Source organism: Mus musculus, chromosome 14 (assembly GCF_000001635.26).
Source record: "Mus musculus strain C57BL/6J chromosome 14, GRCm38.p6 C57BL/6J".
Taxonomy (NCBI): Eukaryota; Metazoa; Chordata; class Mammalia; order Rodentia; family Muridae; genus Mus; species Mus musculus.
This window is the reverse complement of record NC_000080.6, coordinates 87,067,018-87,084,730: the sequence shown is the minus strand read 5'-3', so window position 1 is coordinate 87,084,730 and position 17,713 is coordinate 87,067,018. Positions and strand designations below refer to the sequence as shown.

General features: G+C 39.9%; 1 protein-coding gene across 3 annotated transcripts in view; it reads left to right on the top strand.

Moving 5' to 3' along the window:
* Positions 1 to 17,713, top strand: part of Diaph3 (diaphanous related formin 3) — a 485,891-nt gene that overhangs the window by 56,517 nt on the left and 411,661 nt on the right. For all 3 annotated transcript variants that reach the window (NM_019670.2, XM_011245123.2, XM_006519312.4), the window contains one exon: positions 11,345 to 11,449. In NM_019670.2, coding sequence (NP_062644.1) covers positions 11,345 to 11,449 — 105 coding nt within the window. The remainder of the gene's footprint in view (positions 1 to 11,344; positions 11,450 to 17,713) is intronic.

Genomic DNA, 17,713 nt, shown 5'->3' with positions numbered 1-17,713 from the left:
GGGTACAACAGGGCAGCTAAGGTTGCCAACCCAGGTATCTAGAGTCTGTAGAAGCCAGCAGTACCCAAGAATTCTCTTACTTGCCTTGGTGTAGTCGGGGTGGGGATCTGAGTTACAGTCTTTTTCCTGGCTTTCTTTAGCCACTGCTTCCCGTCTCGAAGGGTGCATCCCAAATAAGTAACTTGAGTCTGTATTGATTAACTTCTTTAGTCTTATTATCTCTCTCTGTCTGTATTTTTCTCTCTTATTGTACATCTTATGAGGCAATTACACTGGCCTCTTCTGTTTGTCTTGCCATGTTTCTATCTGAGAACTCCCATACACCTCATGTCTTAGGGTAAGCAGTCTTTAAAATCTTCCCTTGTGATACATGAATGTCTTACAGATTATGTCCTTTATTATTTGAATATCTGTGTCCTTTCTAGGTTAACTACCTAGTATAATTCCAAACAAATGTCCATCCAATCTATGAAATGTCTCAAACGTTAAGACTGTTTTTGAGACATTGTCTCGCGATGTAGTTTTTGTTGGCCTGGAGTTGCTATGTTACAGCCTGGCCTCAAACCCACTGAGATCCATCTGCCTCTGTCCCCAGGGAGCTGCAATCAAAGCCGAGTACCAAGCCAGGAAACATTTAAGATTTTTAAAGAGATTGTGTGTTTCTCTGCCTGCAAGCATTAGGCTGGATGGAGGCTAGCTGGAATTGCTATTCTGCCCAGTAACCCAGTAACACAGAAATATTAAGGAAGTGAAGAGCTTTTTCATGCATTTATCGTTTTTCATTTCCTCGTGTTTATCATTGAGAGGATGAGCACCATGTGAGACAGGTCATCTATCAGGGTGCCAGCATCAACTGGCATTAAGTGCATGCCAGCGATAACAGAATCATTCTGTCAGTAATTAAATTCTAGAATGCTCTCTAGCATTGTACAGAGAGAACAGTTTAGTAAAGTTGCTGGAGATACTTACATATTAATTGAGATTCTGTAATGACCTTCTGCGAAGATATTTATCAGGCTTCATTGTAGAAGTAGGAGAATACACATTTATAAAATACAGCTTATTTTTTTGAAAGCTTATACTTGAAGTGCCTCCTGGCAATAGAACTTAGGTGACTTCCTATCTAATACATATATTGGCATTTTTATTGAAGGGAAATGAGAAAGATACTAAAGGCGTTACATTTGTGTTTAAAACCTGTTCAGTATATAATAGAAATGTAGTTCTACTTGTCTTTTCCTAATTGTAGAATATTTCAAGCATATGGAACAGTATGGAAAACAATAGTCAAAACCACCATAGACAAATTGATCTCCTTTCGTGTAATGCTTTCAAAACCATTTTTTCCCCTTTTTCTTTCTTATATCTGCAAGGACCTCCTTCTCTGTCACAGTGGGAAAGTCAGCCTTCGTGTCTGAAGTTAAGAGACTGTTTAATCTGTAGTGTAATTTATGAGGAAATGCCTGGTGTTTTTAAAAGTTTCCAAGTAAGTGAATGAGAGACTTTTTTTAAAAATATTTTTTATTATTATGTATTTTCCTCAATTACATTTAGAATGCTATCCCAAAAGTCCCCCATACCCTCCCCCCCCACTTCCCTACCCACCCATTCCCATTTTTTTGGCCCTGGCATTCCCCTGTACTGGGGCATATAAAGTTTACCTGTCCAATGGGCCTCTCTTTCCAGTGATGGCCGACTAGGCCATCTTTTGATACATATGCAGCTAGAGTCAAGAGCTCCCGGGTACTGGTTAGTTCATAATGTTGTTGCACCTACAGGGTTGCAGATCTCTTTAGCTCCTTGGATACTTTCTCTGGCTCCTCCATTGAGGGCCCTGTGATCCATCCAATAGCTGACTGTGTGCATCCACTTCTGTGTTTGCTAGGCCCCCAGCCTAGTCTCACAAGAGACAGCTATATCAGGGTCCTTTCAGCCAACGCTTGCTAGTGTATGCAATGGTGTCAGCGTTTGGAGGCTAATTATGGGATGGATCCCTGGATATGGCAGTCTCTAGATGGTCCATCCTATGAGAGACTTTTTAATCAGTGGCGGGTGGTGTCTGCGCAGGTAGGTGATGCTTGCTAGTTCTGGCTCGGCCTTATTCCTATGTAAATCACACTTCAGATCAGCTTGCACTTCATTACACTTTTTGTTTGTTCTATTAAAATTAGCATTTATTCAATAGAAGTGATCCTTAATTGATTTTTCTTTATTGGTGTTTGATGTTGGCATGAAAATACATTGGAATTTTGTTTTTAATTGAGATGATTTACACTGCTCACTGTACACATAAAATTGATAGGCAACAGCAAAAGCTTATTTATAGCTAGTTATGGTAAAGTACTAATAACATTAATTCTAAGTTATACATTCTTGCAAGCATTTCCACCCTATATCCCATTTCATTTTATCTCCTATTTTATTTTAATGTGTGTGTATCTGTAGGTGTGCCAGTGTGTCTTTACATGGCAGGCAGGGGTAGAGGTCAGAGGTCAGGTGTCTGTTTCTAGGAGGGATCTTTCTGTTTTCAGGCTAGGTTTGCTGACCTGTGAGGCTCCTTGCTACTCCAGCCTTTGTCTTCTCAGGGCTCTGATTATGCGCCCAGGACACAATGCCTGGCTCCTGACAAGGGTGCTAGGGTCTAACTCAGGTCTGCATGCAGTATAGCAAGCACTTCATTGACTGCGCCATCTCTGTGGTTTTCAGATTGTTGCTGGTCTTTATATTTTCACTTTTTTCTTTATGTCTAGATCCAATCTAAAAATAGTTATTGTATCGCGAAAATAAGATAGATTTCGCTAGTAGTGGAAAAAGATCATGAATCTTTCTTTCTTTTTTTTTTTTTTTTCATTTCTGTTGGCATGAAACCATTCATGGTAGTGAGAATATACCTCAATGTGGGGATAAACATCAAAAGGACCATTTGATATTGTATAGTGTGGAAGAGCAATAAAAATGTGCTTAAGCCGGGTGGTGGTGGCACACGCCTTTAATCCCAGCACTTGGGAGGCGGAGGCAGGCGGATTTCTGAGTTCGAGGCCAGCCTGGTCTACAAAGTGAGTTCCAGGACAGCCAGGGCTATACAGAGAAACCCTGTCTCTACAAAACAAAAAAAAAACCAAACCAAACCAAACAAAACAAAACAAAAAACCCAAAACAACAACAACAACAACAACAAAATCTGCTTAAAACGTAGTGTTGTACTTTTTGAAAATATTTTGGAAAAATTATACTTTTAGGATGTGAGCTTCATAGTCCCAAGACATATAATTAGGCTATCATGTGGACCTCCTTTTAAGATGTTTAGCCAATTTGTGGCTGCAGTAGTGTGATATTAATAAACACCCTGAAACAATACACAAACACTATTTAAATCCAGTGATATCTTTTGCCTTAACAATGAATATTTAGTTTCCCCAAACATATTGATTATTTATAATAATGTCTTTTCCATGTCTGTTTTGTGACTGTAGCCTCTGCCTAGCAAGTGCTTATTTTGCTTTCTGGCAGAAGTCCTTCACACCTGACCATCTTCCACATGAGGCTTGTATGCATTTGCCTAGGGCTCAAATAGTCCATCATATTAAATGTAATCTGACTCTCTGTGGTGTTAACTATCCCACTCAACTTGATGTATGTAAATTTAATGAGTATGCTGTCTTATAAAATCTACATTCATGAATGAAATTATTGAGTCTAGCATTTGTAATTCAGTTGAAAAGATGCCTCCTCTCCGGTTGCTGTTCTCTGCTCAATTGCTCTTTACTGTCTAAATATGCTCATATATTATGTTTACATCTTTTTGTTTCTCAATTTTGCTGGAGATAGTGTCAAAATATTTACTTTGTGCCAATATTTTATCAGCATATGATGGAGACAGTGTGTCTAAAATCAGTAGCAGCAAAATGGTGAAGTTTTGGTATATAGGACCCTCTGGCCTTCTCCAGCTCATAAAGAAAAAGATTTTGGAGTCTCTACAGCTACTGGAGTAACCTGATTTTCAGGTGGGGCCTGCTCTTGACCCGTTCAGTACCTTCGTACAAAGTGGAATGCATATTCCTTGGGTAGACAAAGTCACAAAACTTAGTGATATTTGGGAGCAGTCTCAGCGTCATTCACTCTGCGCAGATGCTGTTGTACAGTGCTCAACCACACACTGACCCTGATTGCATGTCACCAAGGGTCTGTGTGGTCTCCTGTGCTCCTTTGCAGGAGTGATGCAGAGCAGTTTATAGCTGTTCTGAATCGGATTTCTGCTGTCGAGAAAGCAATTGCACTGTTTTCTGAAGGATCTTGTTTTATGGAGTAGTTGCTTAGGGTTCTAGGCTAGACCTGCTAATATTCAGGCTCCAGCTCTGTGTTCTAGAATTTTATCCTTATCTCATGATTGTTATAAAACGAGATTGGCAAATTATATGCATTTAAAAGTGACTAATGACGTCTCTCTGTTGTGAAATGTGCAGCAAACTGCATTGAAACAAAACTGATCTGTAAGAGATAGGAAGTTCCCTGGAGGAAAGCAGACATGTTAAATATTGTACATAAGAGTTTGGGGGGAGAGGCATGTGGTGAACCTAACGAATGTAGAAATAATTGTACATTAAACAACTGGTCTGCATGGAGGCAGAAAATACTAGAGTGGAGATTTCATTGGGATAAGAAAAAAGATTTACAACAAGTAAAGTTGGAAGATGGAAGACTGAGGTCAGGCAGGAGTGTGGAGGTGGCGTTTGAGGGAAGGCAGCTTTTAGGTGAGAAAACAGACAGCATGTGACCTGAAGGATGGGGGCTGAAGAAAATGAAAGTGAAGGTTACTGCGGGCAAGAAAGCCAGGCACCTCAAGCCTTCATGGGTGATGACAAGACCTGGGCTTTCAGGTGCCAGCATGGGTCTAGTATTGAACCCTAGGAAATGGGCTTTGTGTGTAGACAAAAAACTATGGAAACACACATGGCAAGTTAGGCAGATGAGAGTTCAGGTGCAGGTTGCAGGAACACAGTCACCTTGAAGAATTTCCCATAAACTACATCAGTAGAGGGATTATCTCAAAAATAAAATGGTGTTTACTAATGTTTAATATGGATTCTGGCCCAGCTATTTAATTCTTGTTTAAGATCAAAGAAGTTTGATGAGTTTTTTTTTTTTTTTTTTTTTTTTTTTTTGTGTGGAAAGATTGCTTGGCAAAGGGACCAGATACATAGCTCACAGAGCAGGCTTGCAGTCCAAAGCAGGAGCAACTGGACTTACCATAGGCTTTGTGTTTGGAAAAGACTCATTGGATGCCTGGCTCCAGAGCTGTGAACGGAATTTGGATACCTGTGTGAACTCTTCTTGGGAGCCTTGAGTTTGTCCTTATTTCTTCATGTATTTATTTAGGACATATACTCTAACGGCTGTTTTGGTAATTTTAGAGAACTTAAAAAAATTGTTTTCCTTTCTTGTCTTGCATCTGTCTTTCTCTCCCTTCCTCCCTCCTCCCTCCTTCCCTCCCTCCTTTCCTTCTTTCCTTCCTTCCTTCTGAAGGCTATTCCAACTATCCACTGCTTTTTTCCAAATTGTTTATTAAAACTGTTTTAAAATACTTTAGTTCTGCCCCTTCCAGAAACTTTATTTTAAACAAAAGTTAGAGTAGTGAAATAAAAAAGAGTTTTTATATTTGTACCCTTTTTCAGTATTTCCTTGTCAATATCTTCTATAATTTATGGGCAATTATTAAATATCTATGGCATGAACATTGTTAATGCTTTATAGACTGTATTCCTAGCCAACCTTCTTTCCTGTCCAGGATCCAGTCTCAGTCTGCATTGTGTCCCCATGTCTCTTCCACTCAATGATAGTCTTCCGAAGAATCTTGCTCCATGTGTAGGGTGCTCCCAATTTGAGTTTGTCTCATTTCCTTTTCCCTTATGTCCTTCTCTGCAATTAGATTGAGAAATGCTTTGGGAAGAATACCCTAGTGCTAATATATTCTTCCCAGTATATCGTTATCAGGGGGTATGTCATATCGATGCCTAGGAAGTGGAGTTCTCAGGCTTTGTCTTATGTGATTAATTTTTTTTTCTATCTTTTTCTGGTTTTCAAGACAGGGTTTCTCTGTGGAGTCTTGGTTGTCCTTGAACTTACCCTGTAGACCAGATTGGGCTTGAATTCAGAGATCTGCCTGCTTCTGCCTTCCAAGATCTGGGATTAAAGTTGTGAGCCACCACTGCCCAGCTGGGAGTTTATCTTTTATAAAGTTACTATTTTCCCTTTTATTAGCACGAGTTTTGAACAGTTTTAACAAATTACTTATCAAACCTTATAATTATGCCTTCCATGTAGTTTGTCTTCAGCACTTTGACTATAATATATATTTGATGAAACAAATAGTATGTTGCAACAAGCTGCCATATTGGAACTGTAAAAAGATCTGTAGTTAGGTTATCATTCTCTGCTTTTATTTACAGTGTAGAAGGTATTGCATATTAAATTTGGAAGGCTAAATTAGTTAATTCATAATGATTTATAGTGCTCATTTAGGCAATCTCTATGAGTTCTTTTTTATTTTTAGTTGTAATGGAAGCCTCATTTTAATGAAGGAAATTAGTTTTAGATGTCACAGTGGATTCTTGTTGGTGCTCTACCCACCCCATCTGTGTTTATCCAGGGTACCAGAGGTGATGAGGGTCCCTCAAATGATTTATTGTTGTCTTTGAGGTGTCTATACTCAGTTCAAATTAGAATCCTAACTTCCAGGCCTGGCCAACCTCTTGAGGCTGGCCTCTGCAGCTGGGCCAGACTATGTTGACATTTAGATCAAAATGGCACTCCACAGTTGGTACTATTCTTGCTTTTATTTTGTTTCCTTGTCTTCCCTTATCCTGAGATTGCCTGCTTAATGCATTTCATTTGGTCATCCACTCTATGCCTTTATTGAAACTCAACAAAGAGATGGAGGCTTGATTATTTTGCTAGACTATGAACTGAGAAATATGAAAATTGATGTGGTGGTCTTCTCTCTTTCCCAAACATACTCTGCTCGGTTTTGCAGGGAGGTCCAGACTCCCTGGAATTGTAACTCAAAACATAGATGTGCATTTTCTATGACAAGACTTCCTACGTGTTTTTCAGGGACTTCATTACTTCCCAACACTGGGTACTGTTGCTTCAGGAGTTTTTATTCTTCTAGCACTGTTTTCTGTAGATAAAAATCTATCTTAAAAATCTTTCATTATATATTTTCATATGATTATTTTTTTTGTTCATTCCTCCTTGTTTATCTTTACAGTGCTCTTTCCTCGTGTAGAGAATAAAAACTTGTTACATGTAGTCATATATACCTGGGGGTGCTGCATCAGGTTTTGCTGTGTTTTGGGAGTTAATTAAATCCAAATTTCTTTCTCTATCTTCTTCTTTCTTTAAACAAACAAACTAATGCATTGAGATTCTGTCATCCCACAGTTCTCAGGAAAATGACTGCATAGTGAGATAAGAGAGTTGCCATAAACCAGAGGAAAATAGTGAGACCTGTCCTAACACATAAACACTAGGTAAGAGACTCTAGAGAGTCCTGAGCCTATAGGAATACTAATAGCTATGGCATATGGAAAGGTTTTAATTAAGGGACTTGTTCTAAAAGACTATGGAACCTCATTCCTAACAGACCTTCTACAAGTGGAGAATGTGAGGGGCTAGTGTGGACACAGTGGTTTGTAGTGCAGTGTCCAGGACCTGAGAACTTGGAGTGTGGAGTTGGAGTAGACATGCCCCCAACATCTACAGTTGGAAGACTTACACTGTAGACCTAAGGATAGGAAAGAAGAGTACCTACGTGATAGCATAAATTAACCTATACTTTGCCTTTTGATGATCTGGGCTGCCAACTGATTGCATAGTGCTTGCCCCATTGTGTGAAGGTGATTCTTCTTAATCAGTCCATAGCTTCATGTGGACAAATTGTTTATAAAATACTCTCCTAGATACTCTATAGTGTTTGCCAGCTGTCTGGCTACTTTTCCATCCAAAGGATTAATCTAAAATTAACTGTCAACTAAAATTAAGTATCACAACCATTCTTCGTCATGGATGAATGTCATCTGGTAATACCTCTTTGAAAAGAAAGCAGTGGCTTTAATTTTTTTTTTTTTCCTTTCAACCATCGCTCTTGAAATTTTAATTTGACTTCAGCTCAACTAATAAGTTATCTGTTTCTCAGTATTCTGTGTCTCTTAAATATTTTAATTTGCTGTTGTAATTTAATACAGATCATAGATGCTGCTAGGTCTCCCACTTTTATAACAGTTTTTTCCTAGCTCCTCTTTGTAACTCAGCAGAGTTCTTATGTAATTGCCACCTAATAATTGTACATCATCATGAGCGCCAGTGTGAATTCAGCACATAGATCCAATGTGCAGCGATCAAAGCAAGGAAATTAATATACCCATAACATCAATCATTTATCATTCTCTGTGTTAGAAACACTTAAATTCTTTTTCATTTTGAAATGTTAATAAATGAATTATTACAGTCACTCAACTGTGGTGTAGAATGCTAAACTTACTATATTTTCTACAGTGAGCCAGCCCTCTTTCTTCTCTCTACCCTACTAGCCTCTGGCAAGCCCTGCTCCACTGTATATGTCCTTAGAGATCAACTCTTTTAACTTCCTCTTATGAGTGACAACATGTACAGTTTGCCTTTTTTGGCCTGGCTTATGGCCAGTAACATTTTCTATACATAAAATTGAGTTACCTAAATTCATAATTAAGAATCCAGTATAATGCCATATACAATATCTGTGTATTTTAATAGAAACAATTGGCCTGACCATTCAAGAAATCATGAGGAAACATCCCTGAATGTCTGCTTCACGGCTGGTGTGATGTTTTGGTGTTCATGCACTCCATTCCTGAAACAAAGCACAGTGTGGAGAGAACTTGAAAAGGGTAGTGTAACTATGGAATAGTTGATTCCTGGGATGCTTAATGTACATTAAACTCCTGTAATACTATTGACTATGTGAGTTCACTTATTACGTTTAGCTTTTCATTTTGTGTCTAATCCCATTGGGTGAATTGGATATAGTGCCAGAGCTTTGATGATTTCTGGCATCATCATCATCATCATCTTGGACGTACATGATGGGTCTTAGTGTTCTGCTGCTGTGAGGAAACACTATGAATGAGGCAACTCTCATAAGAGAAAGCATTTAATTGGAGGCTTGCAGAGAGTTTCAGGGGTTTAGTCCATTATCATTATGGTGGTAAACATGGCATACAGGCAGGCATTGTGCTGGAGAAGTAGCTGAGAGTTCTAAATCCAGATGAGAAGACAGCAGGAAGAGAGGAAGGGAGACTCCTTGGGTTTTTGAAAGCTCAAAGCTCACTCCCAGTGGCCTACTTCCTCCTATAGGGCCACACTTCCTAATCCTTTGACCTAGAACCACTCCCTAGTGACACTCTAACCTATCAGACAGTGGAGGCCATTCTCATTCAAAGTACTCCAACTACGTCACAGCATTCAAGTGGAGATCAGAGGACCACTCTGTGAGATGATTCTTTCTGCACTCTTTTACAAGGGGACGTAACCCAGGTCTCCAGGCTTGCACAGCAGGCACTATTAGAAAGTTAGCCTTCTCCTAAAGGGGTGCCTCCTTACATCCACCTTCTCTTTTGTTCTACAGGGTTAAGTGATGAATGCCTCCAATGGTATGCCATTTTGAATGATGACATCCTTGTCACTGCTACAATCAAATCTCCCAGGAATTCTAAAAATTCTTCAAATTTTCCACACACACACACACACACACACACACACACACACACACACACACACACACACACACACGTCCATATACTATTTTTGAATGCATGTGTGCACGTGGGTGCATGTGTTGAGGGCAGAGAACAACTCCTGGTAGTCAGTTGTCTCCATCCTGGAGAGCTTTCAGGTTTCCAAGCTCATGGCGTTTGTGTCGTTGGGCTCAAGCTCAGGCGAGGGAGCATCCTCTGAACCATTGTGCTGATCCCTCTAAAGCACCCGAGGGTAAAGCCTATTGAAAAGTTAGCCTAGAGGGAGAATGAAGCAAATCATAAGTACATTTATTACCTGGGCTACTTTTAAGTAGACCAGGAAGGGGCAATACTGATTTCTTCCTTTGTCAGCCTATTAAACTGAAAGTTCTAGGATCTCAAAATTTCCTATCCCTCTCCCTCCTTCTCCTTCTTCCTCTCTACAGGGTCTTGCTCTGTGTATTCCAAGCTGGCCTTGATCTCAAGATCTCTTGCTTCAACCTCACTACTGTTCACAATACCTATCCATTGGAAATGTTTCTATCAGTGTGAAATGAAAGGAGTTGTGATCTTTGACTTGTTTGGTGTTTGAAAAACTCGTGATCTGCATTGTTAAAGAGTAAAATTTGGGGGAAATTTGGCTTGCTGGGTTGTATAGGTGACCTGAAATTCTGATTTTTATGTGTTCATTTGTAGTAGATCTAGAACTTACATGCAACAGCTTTATGAATCATCCTACGTGTGATACAGGGCTGTCTCTGATCCCTGAGAAATCACTGGTGCTGTTCTTCTCCACCAGCCTCATGTCTTACCGGAACAACCTCTTAAACAGTTCATGGAATTCATATACTTATGTGGCTGTTTTAGACTTGGGTTATTAGTCAAAATTAGTCTTAGAGCAAAGTATAGGATGCTTAGACCCTTGTTATCTTTGATGTTGAGAAATGTTAGGCTTTTATCTTGATATAATTCATAAGCTCCTGTATTCATTCAGAGGCTCAACTTTTATGTTATTTAAATCATTCAGTAAATTAACCACTTAATATTTTTGATTCAGATAGACAGAAAGGATTAAAGCCGTAGAATGTTATGCCATTTTCTTGCATTAGTAGTAGGTATCTGTTATTATGCATGTGCTTGCAGCTCTCCTGGAAGGTGGTGGTTTATTTACTTTTTATTTTTATAGTATGCAGATTATCTCTTTAAAACAGTACAAGATAGCTTCAGGTGCAGCTGTTGTAAAATAAATAAATATATTGAAATTTTGAATCCTAATGACCTTATGAAAGGCAGAAGTCTGCAACTGTCTAATTATCTATAGTGATGTGAATATAATTTTAATAGCCTGCTGTGAGTTTCAAGCTTTTCTGGTAAGTATTTTACCTGTTAAATGATCTAGAATGCTGTCTGTCTACCCAGCTCTCCTTCCTTTAGGCAGAACTGTGTGTAAATCATTCCAAAACAATTAATGCTGCTTTAGTCACAAATTATTGATTTTTCTGTTTCATAGAGTATACAGGGAACTGCTGCTCTACTTAGATTCTAAAATCAGGCATTTTAATTGTGTTTTCCAGGAAGATATGAATTTAAATGAAGATAAAAAGGCACCATTGCGGGAAAAAGACTTCGGTATCAAAAAAGAAATGGTGATGCAGTACATTAATACTGCTTCTAAGACAGTAAGTAAAGCTGTCAGCCTGAAACATAGTGCTGCAGCCTGCAGTGTGCGAAACAATGCATTTGTCTAATGAAGTGCTTACGCTTGTGCAAAACTGCAATCAGAAGGCTTTGAGTGCATAATTAGAAACAAGTATAATAAATTAGCTTAAGACATTTCTCTAGTATTCTCTTAAACTTTGTGTGTGTGTGTGTTGGCCAGTCTCACTGCTAAGAAGCACAGTAGTGTGTCTTGAGACTACACTTTGCTAGTGAATTAAGATTGTCATTAATTTCCAGTGTCACTTATAAATGAAGATCATATTTATACTATAGAACTTTACCTATCTAAGTTAGGATTCACAATAATCAATTCCATATTGTGCATTTTCCTATGGGCAGAACATCTTCAAACCCAATACAAATGTAAGCATTGAAAGGAACATTGTGTCTTCCCATAGTGATCTGTTCTCTAGGGAATGGTGAAAAGGAGTGGAAATACTGACCAAATGTCAAGGAAAGTAGAGTTGGCAGACAGAATCTGTGGTACTTACTTCACTGAAAAACAAATGAGCTTGATAGATGTTGTGAAAAATGGGGATTGGATGAAAACTATGACATGGAGGTGTTTTCGTTTGCTTTGTTTTTCTATAATAAAACAATGATCAAAAGCAACTTGGGGAAGCTTTGGTTTTCTTCAGCTTACAAATTACAGCCCATCTTCAGAGGGAGGCTAAGGCGGGAACCTGGAGGCAGGAACTGAAGCAGAGACCATGAGGGACGCTTCTTACTGACTTGCTCTTCCTGGCTTTGTCTGCCTGCTTTCTTAGGCAGTCCAGGACCACGTGTGGTATTAGAGTCCACAGAGGATTGGGTCTTCCTTTATCTGTCACCAATAAAGAGAAGCCCACAGGCCAATCTGATAAAGACACTTTCTCAAGCAAGTTTCCACCTTCGCCAGGTGTATCAAGCTGAGAACTGAGGTTAACCGTGACAGGAGGCTAACTAAGGAGTGAAAGGCAGGAGAGAGTGCTTTTGGCTGGATTTATAATAGGATTAGAAAGAAGTAGCTTATACCCTGATTTTCACGGGATACTTTAACCTAAGGCCAGACGATGAGAACATAAGTTATTTACACCTCATCGCTGTTTATCTGCTAGGCAGTCAGTAACTCAGTGCTATTTCTTTTGGAAGAAAAACTCAAGTGATGTTTAATTTTTAAACATATCTCTTGTTTTGGCAGGCTCATCTTCAGTTGTAGAAATCACTATGAGTAGCATGCCTTTCCTAGCCTGGTATAAATAGGCTCTGTATTCAGCTGCCGTGGCGCTGATATTAGTGGGTTTGTCCCTTAAAGATATATGGCTGCCATTTAGAAGTTTGTTTGTTTGTTTTTAAAATCTTTTGGACATAAGCAGCTTAATGTAATTCTTTTTCATTTTTTTTCTACCCATAAAATGGCAATTCCTTTGTCATACAGGCATTCTGTCATCATTAAGTTGCTTCTTCCATTTTTAGAACATTTGACACTGGTGACTACCTCTGTGTAATTAAGTTGTCCTTGTTATTTGCTTATTTTTGTGATTGAAATCATTATAGCGCACATTACCATTGTATCAAATTTATTGTTAGACGTATAGAGAAAAGTATCCTATAACATAAATTTATGATGGGCAATTTCACATTTTTTAAAAGACATTTATCCAATACATGTTTATTGATGGTAAATATTTGTTAGCCAAGGTTCCAGACATCAGAGATAGCTGCCTAAGTACTCCTGTCATTGCTTGTTAATGGAGCCATTTGGTCCGTATATAACTTTAACACTACACAGAAGTAAAACACTCAGACTGCAGGGTACAAAACCCAATGCATTGCAGGTGCCTTGTGTTGTGTGGAATAGTTAGGGAAGACGACTGTTAATAAATTATAAATCCAGCAACCATAAATTTATTAAGTATAATCACATAGGATATGTTATGTGAGTTACAACTGGCTTAGGAAACCCTGTGTGTTAGTGAATTTTAATTCTGGAATTTAAGAAAATAAACAGACATGTAAGAAAAGCTAAACTCTACTTGAACTTTTTTTTTTCATTTTTAAGTTCTTTTTTCTTATGAATTAATGAGTTATTTTTTCTATTTACACCCCAATTGTTTTTTCTCTCCTGGTCCCCCCTAAAGAGTTCTAACTCCTATCCCTCCTGCATGTCACCTCTGAGAGGGTTCTCTCCCTGTGTTCCCCCAGCCCCTTGCTAGGGCATCAAGCCTCTACAGGGTTAGGCACAAGTGAGGATGCTTCAGTCCCACTTAGAAGGGGAACAGAATAACCATGGTGAAAGTGGGGGCAGGATCCGGTACGGGGGGGGGGGAGGTGGGAATCGGAGAGAGGCCAGAGGGCCCGGAGAATGAATTACAGTATACAGCTGCAGGGAGTGGGGTGGGAGGAACCTCTAGAAAGTTCTGGAGACCCGGGACTGAGGAGGCTCCCAGGACTCAATGTGAGTGACCTTAGCTGAAATGCCCAACAGTGGGGAGATGGAACATGAAGAGACAACCTCCAATTAGACAGGGTACCCAGTGGAGGGATGGGGACACCAACCCACCTTCAAAATTGTCAACCCAAAATTGTTCCTGTCTAAAAGAAGTCCAGGGACAAAAATGGAGCAGAGAATGATGGAACGGCCAACCAGTGACTGGCCCAACTTGGGATCCATCCCATGGGCAGGCACCAAATCCTGACATTATCACTGATGCTGTGTTGTGCTGGCAGCTTGGCTGAGGCAGATGCAGATACTTTGCAGCCAATTATTAGCCTGAGGTCGGGACCCCTATGGAAGAGTTAGGGAAGGGATTGAAGGCAACCTCATAGGAAGTCCAAGAGTATCAAGTAACCTGGACCCCAGGGAGCTCTCAGAGATTGAACAGTCAACCAAAGATCATACACAAAGGCTGGCCCGAGACCCCTGGCACATATGTAGCTGAGGATGCTTTGTCTACTTACTCCTTTAATCATTTTGAACCAAGGTTGGAGTTTATTTTCAAGAGTGATCAGGGCTGAAAGACATTAATTGTCTAGAGTGTGAGAGTTACAACGTTAACTTAGTGTGTGGAATATTTGTCTTGTCCTAGAATGGCAGATATTATTAGAAGATGATTTCTGTCATCAAGATTCGTGGACCTTAAGTGGATTTTCTAGGTTTGGAGATATCCTTGCCTGAGTGGCTGACTTCAGCAGGCTTTCTCTCGTCTTTACTCTTTGGAGTGTGTTATCACACTAGGAATGAGAGTCCAGTGTTTATAGCAGGGCTTACTTTGTTGTGGTTGGTTGAGTTTATATTCAGGTTACACATTCTCCATGGCTTGATAATAAAAGTTAATGATAGAGGCCACAGAGACCATAGATGAAGTTTTAAACAGTTAAAAGAGTGTGTTAAAAGAATTTTGTTTTAGAATATGATTTAGGCCACTTAGGTATCTTTCCTTCTATCACAAAAGATTGGTAAAAATACAACACAACACTATTCCTTTTTAATTTTTCAAGAGAAGATATTCTTCCAATGTTTGTTTTGTAGGGTTTTTCATAGTAATTTATGGCCATAGAGAAGTGAGGCCCTTGGGCAATAGTTCTCAACCACCCTAATGCATCCCTTATATTGTGGTGACCCCCAATTTTTGTTATTACTTTATGACTATTTTTGCTACCATTATGAATTGTAAAGTAAATATCTGCGTTTTCTGATGGTCTTCGGTGACCCCTGTGAGAGGGTTGTTTGACCCCTGAAGAGGTTGTGACCCACAGGTTGAGAAGCACTGCCTTAGCGGCACCAAGCTGTGTCCCACGGAAGAGTTAGTGGCCCCATGAAAGGAGTGGAAAGCATAGAGGTGGAGAGGAGCTGACTAGGGAGACCCAAGTTTCCAAGCTGCCTCCTTTTTAGGAGGAGTAGCATGTTTCTCTATGACTCATGGAGGTGTGCTAGGTGGTTTAGGATGTAAGTGTTGGTTTTATGTGTTATCTTTATTCATTTTAATTAATATATGTATGTGTGTGCATGTTCGTTATGTGGGTGCAGATGCCTGAGGAGGTCAGAAGATGGCATCAGATTCTTTGGAACTGAAGTTCCTGGTGGTTGTATGATTCCTGCTGTGGGGCTGGGAACTGCACACTGGGCCTCTGCAAGAGTAGCACGGGCTTTAGATTGCTGTCTCATCTCTCTGACCCTTAGGTGTTAATTTTAGGGACTATATTAGATACAAATAAATCAAGGTTTTGATTTTCTTTTTTGTTTAAGGGGTTTATATAGATTAGCAGTAGAAACATGGAAACCTATTGCTTGTTAAATCTAACCCGGACTGTTTTGCGTGTATTTTAGGTTACGGTTCATAAAGCATCCCTAGCAATCCGCAAGTGTAGTGAAATTTGGTGGTTGGCGTTTGGAGTGTTAATCTCAGCAGCATCCTTGCTGGCTGTCCTTTGCCTGCTTCTCTCCTGGCTTTGTTTGTAGAGAAGGAGAAAATTTCAGAGCCCAAGGGCAGCGAACCCATTTCTTGTTCAACATACTTTCTCATAATCCATGTAGCACTTATAATTTCAACTTCTGCCTGTATATATCAGATTTTATTTATTCTTACACGTGTTCACGACCGGCCAGGAAAGACGCAACAAACTGGAATCTTCTGCGGCAAAAGCTTTATTGCTTACATCTTCAGGAGCAAGAGAGAGAAATGGCGAAACCCTGTCCCTTTTAAGGAGAATTATCCTCAGCCTAGGACGTGTCGCTCCCTGATTGGCTGCAGCCCATTGGCTGAGTTGTTGTCACGGGGAAGGCAGAGCACATGGAGTGGAGAACTACCCTTGGCACAAGCGCAGATTATTTGTTTACCACTTAGAACACAGGATGTCAGCGCCATCTTGCAACCGCGAATGTGAGGGCGGCTCCCCACAATTTATGTAGCATTATAGTTATCTTTTAAGAGCTCAAATTAATACAGCATCCTTTTGAGTTGTTATTGGACAGAACCACTAACAACTTTTGCTGCTCTATTTTATTACTGCATGGTGGAGTAGGAGATGGGAATAAACAAAACCAATCACTTTTTCTTGTAGGAAGAGATTTTGTTTTTAGGTTTAAATTGGAGTTCAACATTAGTGGTCTTTAAGACTTTATGGTAAAAATGGCCTTTAGTGTAGGTTTTCCTTCGCTTCCCTTCCCTTCCCTTTTCCCCTTTCCCTTTTCCCTTTTCCCTTTTCCCTCTTCTCTCTCCTTTTCCCTCCACCTTTCCCTCCCCTTTTCCCTTCCCTCTTCCCTCTTCCCTCCTCTTCCCTCTTCCCTTCCCTTCCCTTCCCTTACCTTACCTTACCTTACCTTACCTTCCCTTCCTTTCCCTTCCCTTCCCTTCCCTTCCCTTCCCTTCCCTTCCCTTCCCTTCCCTTCCCTTTTCCCTTCCCTTCCCGTTTCCCTTCCCTTTCTTTTCCCTTCCCTTTCTTTTCCCTTTTCCCTTTCCTCCCTTTTCCCTTTTCCCTCTTCCCTTCCATTTCGTTTTCTTTCATTTTCTTTCGGTTCGTTTCATTTTAAGTACTCATTCAGTGTAGGAAAATAATTGCCTGCTGAATTTTAGACATAGATCGTTCAGTAGTGTTTATACCAGTGGTTAGTATCAGAAGTCCTCTGAGGTGTTGGTTTCATGGTTCTTGAGCTGTTTCTTGCTCTAAGATGTTTTGTTATGGCATTTTCTTCCAGGTTTTTTTTTTTTTTTAAACATTTACAAACTTTATTACGTGTGTGTGTGTGTGTGTGTGTGTTTCTGTCTGTCTGTCTGTGGGTGGGTATGTGGGTAAAGGTCAGAAGAGAGCTTGGAAAAATCAGTTCTTTCCTTCCCTCCTGTAGAGTCACAGTATCAAACTCAAGGGGTCAAGATTGGTGGCTGTTGCCTTTACCCACTGAACCATCTCACAGACCCATATTTTTTTATCAGCATCTTAGAAATCACTAGTTAGAGGAGCCATGCTATTCATGATATTGATGGAAACTATGAGAAAATGATCATATGGAGTGAACTTTCTGAAAGAAGGGACACTTCTGAAGGAAGAGAAGAGTTCTATGAACAAATACTTGCTGAAGGAAAACAAAGTATCCCACAACAGTAGCTCCAGACATGAGTATACAGTGGAGTCATTTAGACCCATTCAGATATCTCCATGTCCAGGCTGTGCCGTTGACCATTTGGACCAGAGATACTGCATGTGGAGCTCAGGCATTTATTTGAACTCAGTGAGGCTCTCCAAGA